At 44.4% G+C, this 9,535-nt stretch overlaps 1 protein-coding gene across 1 annotated transcript; it reads right to left on the bottom strand.

Annotated features, from left to right (window-relative positions):
* Positions 1-74: 74 nt before the first annotated feature.
* On the bottom strand, positions 75-8,943 carry scyl1 (SCY1-like, kinase-like 1). The gene is made up of 18 exons (XM_077021367.1): positions 8,750-8,943; positions 7,788-7,928; positions 7,196-7,318; positions 6,743-6,963; positions 6,429-6,519; positions 5,860-6,015; positions 5,351-5,509; positions 4,715-4,822; positions 4,435-4,548; positions 3,785-3,940; positions 3,327-3,515; positions 3,102-3,177; positions 2,833-3,003; positions 2,590-2,726; positions 2,378-2,458; positions 1,883-2,251; positions 1,652-1,733; positions 75-1,150 (listed from the first exon to the last, which is right to left on the bottom strand). Exons 1-18 carry the CDS (start codon positions 8,855-8,857, stop codon positions 1,026-1,028), a joined length of 2,607 nt encoding a protein of 868 aa, XP_076877482.1. The 5' UTR covers positions 8,858-8,943; the 3' UTR covers positions 75-1,025.
* Between the last annotated feature and the right edge of the window lie 592 nt (positions 8,944-9,535).

The raw sequence follows: 9,535 nt of genomic DNA, 5'->3' as shown, positions 1-9,535 counted from the left end.
CTTCAGTTGAGCAAGAGGAAAATACTGGGTAAAGTACATCCGAGGAGACAAAAACGTCCTGAAATTATGATTTAAGCTTTTATTCTCATGTGTGTAATGGAATACATGATTTACCCTTCCAGAGATATTGCACTAGATCATAAACTTGACATTCAGACCAAAGTTGCCTAATAAAATAAAATTATATTTAAAAAGGGGGGGGGGGGGTGTGGTGGGGTTGGGATTATTTAATACCTTAAATCATATTATACCAGCCCAGCATACTACATACAGGAAAAGAAGGCACAAAGAAAACCACTCCTCACATTGTCATGAGCTATACATGTACAACTTGTAAGTATTTTATCATCGGTTTTTGTTGTTTAAATGTTTGTGCATGCACTGGAATCATGTAGGTCCAGCTATGATGATCAAGTGTCAGGGTTCTGACTGCTTAACACTCAAGAAGCAGAACTGAGCCGTGGTTATCCAACAGAACACATTCTCTCAGGGCAAATAGTATTGAGTGTATATTCAACATACACACATACTAGAACACCTAGGTTGAATTACATATATCTTTTTAATATAAAAGTGACTCTCAGTGCCATTCTCCAACAAATGTGTCCATGCACATGTAATAAACTGATACTGTAATCCATATAAAAGGGACCGTGATGATCAATCTTAACAGCCAGCTGAAAGTATAAATGTCATTAAGGGTGTATCATCCATGACTCTCACTCATCTAGGTAACAGGGCAACCAATATGTAATTCTTTCAACACACCCCATCCAACACCCAACGAAAAGACGGTACCGGTACGCCCAAGTCCACCCATCAGGGATCACAGAACGTTTGCTTAACCTCCTGAGACCCAGGGGGGGGCGGTGAAGCCAAATTCCTAAATGCCTTGTGCAGAGGAATCGGTGACTCGTGAGGTTAAGGTCATGCATTGGCCAGCATCGTTCTGCCCGTCTGGGCTGCGTGTCCGTCCTGGCCCTTGGTCTCTGCCTCAGTCTGAGTTCACAGAAGCGTCCCTCCTCTCAGTCCAGCTTGCGAGCGCCCAGTTTAAGAGGGCCTTTGGCCGCCTTTCGCTCCGCCCGTTTGGCCTCCAGCTCTTTCCTCCGCTCCTCACGCTTCTTCTTGGCTAATTCGGCCTTGCTGAGACCTAAAATGGAATGTGGAGCGTAGTGCTTATTAATGGCCTGAGAAAGAACAGACTGCATTTATGTCAGCATGAGCTGCTTATGTTGTACAGTTCAGAATACTGGATAAAATATTTCAGTAATATTCAGGTTCCTCTTTGTGTTGTGCATTATTTTTATAATTTCATACATAGTTTAATACTATTGGCATAATGGCTGATCTGAATGAGTACTAGACCACAGACATGTTAATAAATATAAAAGACACCTCTGTAGTAATGCCAAAATTACTCTTAACAAATAGTCACAATCAGAAGGAGCTGAAACAACACGTCACATCACATCAACACATCTAATCTTGCTATCCAAACAGAGCACAGTCAGGGTACGGTGTCCTATCAAAACTTTGAGTACCCTGCGACAGGTCATGTGAGCAGCAACCCAAGTGCAGGGAGTTGCTGACTGTGTAATGTGGAAGTGCAGATTCCTGAACAAGGCACAGCAGTGCTAAATGTAGTACGGACCCTGGTCATTATCCAGCGACTCCCAGTTCTCCTCTGCTCCCCAGTCACCTGCAGCACTGGTACCCCAACCATCATCACCCTTCTAGGAACACACAAAACAACCAAATAAACAAAATGATGAACATACATCATCTCAAACAGAGGGTGCATTCTTTCTTTTTTTAAGGCCTCATTTGTCAGTTTTTCATCAAAAAGCACATATCCATTCTTCTAAGTTTAAAACCTCCTCACCATAGGAGCGGTTGAAGGGCTGGCCCTCTGGGACACGTTGGAGAACAGGTCAGAGGTCGTGCCCTTCCCGCCTGCACTGTCCCAGTTATATTCACTGGCCAGACGGACGTTCTCCTGTCCAGGGCCTGGATTGGCACTCTTGGAGGCAAACGCAGAAGAAGCAGCGGTGGAGCTGCGTGGCGTGGGGGCGAAGCTCTCCGCTAAAGCCCCGTCGTCTTCCCAGTCGTTGCCCCACCCCTCGTCTGCGGGGGAACTTTGACCCTGACCATCTGCGTCCTTCTCATTGGACCAGCTGTCGTCGGCATCCCAACCAGAGCTGCTCCAATCAGAACTCTGCTTTTTCATGGGAGCAGAGGATGTCCGGCCCGCCTACACAAAAGACAAAGATATTTGGAGGGGTTGCCAATCATTCTGAAATCAACAGAGATAAGACTATCAGTGTTACACTTTCCCCCAACACCACAGTGTGTACGAACACACATACAGTGTACATACAATATTCTTCTTCTTGGTGGAAGACATAGTGGACCAGTCTGAGTTCCAGTCATCTGGGTCTGTCTGTTCTTTCTCAGGGTCCTGATGGCACACACAACCAAGAACTGTCAATATTTGGTCACTTTACAATTGTGCAGCTATCTGTTACTCAACATAAATAAAACCTATACTACAACTAATGTGCATGTGAGGGCCGATATTTGATCAGTCACCTCAAGACTTCCCCAGTCTTCGTCGTCCCACCGATCTGTAACCGTCTCCTCTGTCTGCTCGGGAACATCCGAAGTCTCAGACTGGTTACTGACTGCTGAGGTGGACCCACTGGGTGCATTTGCTTTAGTGTCTGGGCCTGATGGATAAAACCACACAAAAATAATGAGTTCAATATTTAAAAGTAAAGCATCGATTCATTTTCCACCTTCTCTTGCACTCTTTACACGCTGTAGTTGTGGCACCTGTAGCTGCTGTAACTTGAGCTCCAGGGGTGTTTTCAGTGCCGGCCGCTTCAGTGCCCGCAGGAGCGTTGCGGATGAGTTTGGAGGTGAGAGAGGAGACGCCTGTGACCGCCCAGCCCGCCCACGTCGCCGCTGAACCACTCCCCTGGGCGGCGGTGGTCACGTCCTTCTCTGGCGAGAGGGTAACAAAATGTAAAAGGTTTTAAAATGGCGTAATAGGTCTTGGTGTTTAGCCATATTATAGAGGTATAATGGTTATGAGGCCATACCTATTTCAGCGAGTTTAGATGGGTCCTCAGAAACAGCCTCCAGCTTATTCAGGAAGCACTTAATAGCTTTAAATGCCTACAGGAAGAGAACATTAGACCTTATTAATCAATATGACGCATAAGATGGACATTGACACACAAAAAAAATGTTCTTACAGGCAGAATTTGCATAATGGCATAATGGCACTGTTTGTTAAGACCCGAGCCCGGCGAGCGCTTGGTCACCTGGTCGCGGACGTTCTTGTCAGGGTCCATGCTGAGTGGGCAGAGGGTGGGCAGGATGCGTGACGCACACTCACTCATGCTGTAGTAGTGGTGCGTGGCCGCGAAGCCCAGCACTCCGGCCGCTCGCGACGCCGGAAACGGATCTTTAGTGGCGCGCGAGAACGCAGAGGTCAACACTCGCTGACGTATCTGATCCAGGATGCAAACACGGGAACATTAAACTCCAGGTTACTTAAAAAAAAAAGCACTGGGGCTATTATGGCACTTGTGGTCGTTTCAAAGCCTAGCCTGCTGCATTAGAAGATACACAGTACACAACATACCTGTGTAAAACACAGCTTAGTTTATAATATCTGAATTTCTAAATAATTTAAAATCAGTTACATTAATGACCACCACTGAACGTTGTACAGGTGAAATGAAAGGCGTCTGGCGGAGGATCCGAGTGGTGTGCCTACCCCCGGATTGAGATGCGGGGCGATCTTGCCCAGGCAGACGGTGGTGTTGCAGCGGATGGGGCCCTGGTCGTCCCTGGACTGCAGCCGTGCAAAGTGGCGCATCAGCTCTTGGTTCAGGTTGTTCTCGTTCAGCTTGGGAGCCAACAGGATCATGGACTAGGCCAAACGAGAGAAGATGGTACATGTTGCTCTCTGATGAGCTCAAACGGCTCATACAGAACTCTGAGCCAAACGAGAGAAGATGGTACGTGTTGCTCTCTGATGAGCTCAAACGGCTCATACAGAACTCCGAGCCAAACGAGAGAAGATGGTACGTGTTGCTCTCTGATGAGCTCAAACGGCTCATACAGAACTCTGAGCCAAACGAGAGAAGATGGTACGTGTTGCTCTCTGATGAGCTCAAACGGCTCATACAGAACTCTGAGCCAGTTCCAGCTCTGATTTTCTTGATTACTGGTGAGTTGCGTTAGGTTTGTCGAAGCAAGGAGAACTACACTCTGACCATACTTCAGAAAATCACAACATAAATATAACTGTTAGGCAAGCGTCAAGCTCAGGTTACCTCAGCACCAAAATGCTCTGAGGGAACTCAGTCCATGGAGAGCACACAGGCTCTTGGTTATGTGTTGATGACTAAAATAAGCACGCACCTTTACAGTCTGCTCTCTGATGGCTGGGTTCGTGTCTGTGAAACCATGAACTACGTGGGGAAAGATTTGGGAGTTGACTGCTGGCTCGTTCAAGTACTGAATAAACTGCTCCATCTGGGTGAGAAAAGACAACGAGAGAGAGAGAGAGAGAGAGAGGAGAGCGAGCGAGAGAGAGAGAGAGAGAGAGAGAGGTGAGAGAGAGGTTGGTAATGGCACCCTCTTTGTGCTGATCCATGTTTGATGTGGTCTAGAGATAAGCAGAGCGGATGAGACAGGTAACCTGCTGCAGAAGCCGTATCCTCATCGCACGATCAGTAGAAGAAAACATCTTCACTATGACAGGGATGATCTTCTGCTGGTACTCCTCTGCAGATAAATATTTGCCAACCTAAACAACCACAGCGCTGCAAAGTGAGATACAGATCGATTCATAGACTAGGAATAGCAACAGTATTCATAATCCCCAAGAACATCAGAGCATTGCTCTTTTTTGCTTTAGAAGTCTCTTCTCTTAATGAGACTCTGGAGAGAGACCTTGAGTGGGAGCCAAAACAATGTGTGTTTGTCATTCTCTCTATAGGCAGACTACCCGGCACCACTAATAAAACACGCTGTCTTGACCTCGGAAGGAACCCATTTGTTAATGTGCGACTTGACCATAAAATCTCTGCAGAGGTTTCTGGGAGTCCTGTTGGCACCTGTACTGGTCGATTAGTCCCACTACATTGATTCAGCATTTTTTCCAGCTTAATTTCAATATAGGTCAAATTGTTTTGCTCAGTCTGTATTAGGACAGAGATATGCTTATAATCTAGCCAAATGTTCTACTATTACCCATTTATTCACCTCTAATAACATGAGATTAGATCCTGGATTAGTTATTATAAGTGTATTAGAAAATGTAAACGTGCGTCACCTTAAAGAGCGGTGTGAGCACAACAGCACCGGCATTGCCAAACTCAAAGGCTGTGAGAAGCTGAGGCAGAACTTTGTGTTTACAAAAGTCTTCAGGGAAGGAGTCCAGATGATCACTCAGGTCCTGGAAGAACTGCTGTTTTTCTGCCGGTTCCTTAATCTAAACAGACATGAAAACATGGCGTATAAATCACCAGGGCAAATGTGGGGAAAGAACTGCTGGAGATTTCATGGTAAACATTATAAACACACAGAAGCGTCGTCAATATTCATCACTGCAGAGAAAAGAAAAACATGACCGAACGCAGAAAAATCTACAACTGACAAAAAAAAATGTCAAATTACCAAGGCACACTGATCTGTGATCTGTTAAGCTGTTTAAACATAAGCTCACCTAGAGGCAGTGAACCAAAACAACGTATAGTCAACTACGTAGGGCTATCGGGCTGAAAAACGTGGCACGTCTGCTCAGGGATTGTGCAACATGAACTCAGGTGGTTGAGGAGCTACCTGGATCTGCTCCAGGAAGAGGTTGCTCTCAACAAAGCTGTTGCTCAGGAAGCCTCCAGGGGAGCGGCAGTTCTGCAGGAAGCGGGCCGGGTTGGGCCGAGCCTTCGGGTTGGCGCCCACCAGCTCGCAGTAGTGAGGCACCAGCTGCTTGGGGATCTACGGGACAGACGGAGCGTGTGCGTGAGCGCCACCTAGAAACTCAATTTCACAGACTCAACTATGCAACTGTGAATGTGGGCGACTAAAGTGGTTAAATGCACCCAAACTCATCCAGACTTTTTTTTTTTTAAGATAATCTTGGATACACGTGATATCAATGGCACGTCCACTGATATGTTCATTCATTTGTTTGTTTGTTGAATGAAGGGGAAGCTAAAGCAATGCACCACCTCTCTGCAAACATCCTGGAGGAGATTGCATCACTCCTTTGGCCTAAAGATCATGTTTACATTCCTTGAATATGATATTTTATATGTCTCTTGATATAATCTGACCTCACCACTAATTGCATAATTTCTCAGAGAAACATCCGATCTGATCCAGATCTGCTCTGCAGTGAAATGCATCACCTTGCCAAGAGATCGTAGAGACGAGGCACGAGGCAAAGGTCCATTAAACACTTCCCAAATTAGACAACCCAGCCTCCACACATCTCCTGAGCTGAGTACACACACACACACATTACAGAGAAGGAGCACATAATTTAAGTCAGTTTAGTAAAGATGCTGACGTCTTGAATTTGCTTATGATCAATTACATCAAAAAGGAGTCTAAGGCAAAGATGAAACATTCCTAAACAAGATGAACCATGTAGTGAAATATATTCTAACAAAGAACAATCACCAACTATTTACCAATTGTCTTTGTTCCCTCTTTCACTTACCATTTCTCTCCTCCACTGTTGTGACTTTCTGGGGGGTCGTACTTTTCCAGGTCTGGGTTCACCACTTTGGCAGGGGGCAAGGAGGTGGGGTCTCCTTGGTCTGAGGTTATGTGATCCAACCCTCCCAGTTTCCACTCACCAGCTCGGTCCACAAATACCGCCCACATCCCAAGATTATTATGTAGCAGATGGCAGTCATTGACCAAAAAACACAGGGCTTTCTGGGTGGAGACAGACCGGGTACCATAAACAAATACACATCTCACTACATACACAATGAGACACAAAAGCGTGCAGTTTGTTTGTGGATGTAAATCGGTGAATAAGGATATGCATTAATACACACGTGTGTTGATAGACCAGTAAGTACATCTGTATGTATGAATGTGTATGGCCAAACAAATAAGCTCACAAATCATAGTTCTCTGACACTCTGCATTCTCCACCACTCACCACAATCTGATGAAGGCCCCAGGAAACCTCCAGCTCACCGGAAACACCTTTCTCTGCCTGGGCTTTCAAGTGTGCTGCGAGTGGGGTCACTGGCTCGGTGACCAAGTACAAGCTTTTCTCAGTCTGCCGTCAGACAAAGGTGAAGAAAAAGGACACTTTAGAATGGCTGTTTATTGTCGGTGCCTATTTGTTTATATCGTAACCCTTGATACAATATCTAGATATGTACTGTTGCTAATTAAAGCTACTAAGTGGATTGGAATCCATTATCTACTAAAGCAAAGTTAAAGAAGCTATAGGACTAAACATTAAAGCAGAGCTGCTGTGTGTGAAAGACAATACTATATGTAAATACGAAAGGTAAGGTTCATGGTGGCCTGTAGTGTTTTCAAGTGCTTTCTGTTCAAAAGAGAAGTCTTGCCATTAGCCACGAAACCAGCAAAAACTGGAATATAGGAAACAAAGTAAAGCAACTAGCAATTTTGTCCTAGTAAGTTTGTGAAGCAGTCCTCTGTTTCATATGCACTATGTGACCTTTCCAAAGAGTTGCAGGAATCAACAGTCTACACCATCAGTCTATACCAGTCATCACCTCTAGTCCATCTACGTAAGACAGGATGTTCGGATGCCTCAGGGTCTTCATGCGTTTGAAAGCTGCTTTGGCAAGTTGTGTTTGCTCCTCTGTTCCTTGGGACACTTCGTATAAAAACACCGACACCGGTTCCCCAGTCGTCTACAACATAACATAAATGGATGTTAAAGTTAAAACTCAGTGGGTTAGCGAAGACGATTAACAGTGAACATCTTCAAGAAGTTATTTGCAGTGACTGAACAAGGCAGGCATTCTGACATTGTTTTGGAGCAAAGTGTGTTTTGTTGACAAGACATTACCCTAATTAATTTAATCTTATTTGATTTCTAACATATAGTACTTATATATACTATATGTTAGTACTACAGCTGGTTATAAACATTAACAGCAACAAGCTGTTTTAGTGCCACTGTACAAAGAAAAAATGAAAATCCAAGACACGTTTCACATTTAATACAATAATTCAGGTTTAATACGCCGACACGTTGATGGCTCCTAACACCCAGCCAGCTAGGTTAGCTAACTGTTAGGTACCACAGCTATCAGACAGACGAGAGAGCAAAAACATACAAAAGCTAAAACAAAACACACACACACACACCTTAATCAATCAAAAAGACAGATTTTTATCAGGGTTCTTAGGAATACATCACTAGCTACGAAGCGGTTTAACTCCCACTGTGGAGACTGACGTGGCGGCAGCTGTTTAGCATGTTAGCTAGCGACCTACGTGGCCCCCACAGACGTCGTTACGGTGGTTTTAAACCCAGTATGGCCAGAAACCCGTAAACCGACTTAAATTGTAAAAATGTCAGCTGCCAAACTGCGTGTAACGTTCACTTCTTTTCGGCGTTACGTTGACCAGTGCAAACGCTAGCGCCCAAAATACGGACCGAGGATGCAGACTGCGGCCTAGCACTACAGAAGCGCCGATCTTTTGTAGCGGGACGTCAGACTCTCACCTTGCGTTTCCCTCGATGGAGAGTCCATATGCCCGACTTATCTTGACTTTCTGGTATAATTTCATAGTTGAAATCTTTAACGGGATCCCGTGCAAAAAAGGACCACATCCTTCTGTCGTTCAGTCTAACTGATACATCGAGAACACTACCACAACCGGCTCACCGCCAGAAGAACATGCAAAAAAGTGATTCACCGCTAGAGGGCAACAGTCGCCACTAAAACTGTACGGTCGCGTATTTAACCTTCTATGGGACTAATATAACAGTAGAGGGAATGCATTTTCAAACACTTCCACACGTCTTACTAACTCTTTATTGTAACAATAGAGCCTAAAGTTATATTTCGAGTCGTTTTCTAAATGAAAATAATGTGGTGTGTCGATTTCATAAGAGCATTTTAATGCAGGATATGTAGCTGGTCACATAACCAAAGCCTTTAAAAGATTTTTTTTTTTTAACATCGGAGCTCCATAAAATGTTAAATGTATTATAAAATGTTTGAATACAGACAGTTGCCTTATATGGTGAACAAAACTACTTTTAAACTTAAAGGGTCCAGTTTTGATATTTTAAGTCATTTATGTCACGCTCACATGAGATGTATAAAAGTCAATTGTGGCCAGTTGCTTAACGCACCACCTCAACACAAATATAAAAACTGCATGGATTCGAATGTATTGAAACGTGATTAAAATGTAGGACATACTACAGATATTTGTTTAGTGGTGGTTTATGACAACTTTATAATTGGGTCCAATTGATGAGATGCAACATCGATTCTGTAGT

This window comes from Brachyhypopomus gauderio, chromosome 11, assembly GCF_052324685.1.
Source record: "Brachyhypopomus gauderio isolate BG-103 chromosome 11, BGAUD_0.2, whole genome shotgun sequence".
In the NCBI taxonomy this organism is placed as follows: domain Eukaryota; kingdom Metazoa; phylum Chordata; class Actinopteri; order Gymnotiformes; family Hypopomidae; genus Brachyhypopomus; species Brachyhypopomus gauderio.
This window is presented reverse-complemented; position numbering and strand designations above follow the sequence as displayed.

Excerpts from the sequence above, each read along its gene's own strand:
- scyl1 (XM_077021367.1), bottom strand. The coding sequence starts at position 8,857 with ATGTGGTCCTTTTTTGCACGGGATCCCGTTAAAGATTTCAACTATGAA. Across the intron at positions 6,964-7,195 it reads GGGGCCTTCATCAGATTGTG|AAAGCCCTGTGTTTTTTGGT; the intron begins GTGAGTGGTGGA and ends GTCTCCACCCAG. Across the intron at positions 2,459-2,589 it reads AAGACTGGGGAAGTCTTGAG|GACCCTGAGAAAGAACAGAC; the intron begins GTGACTGATCAA and ends GTGTGCCATCAG.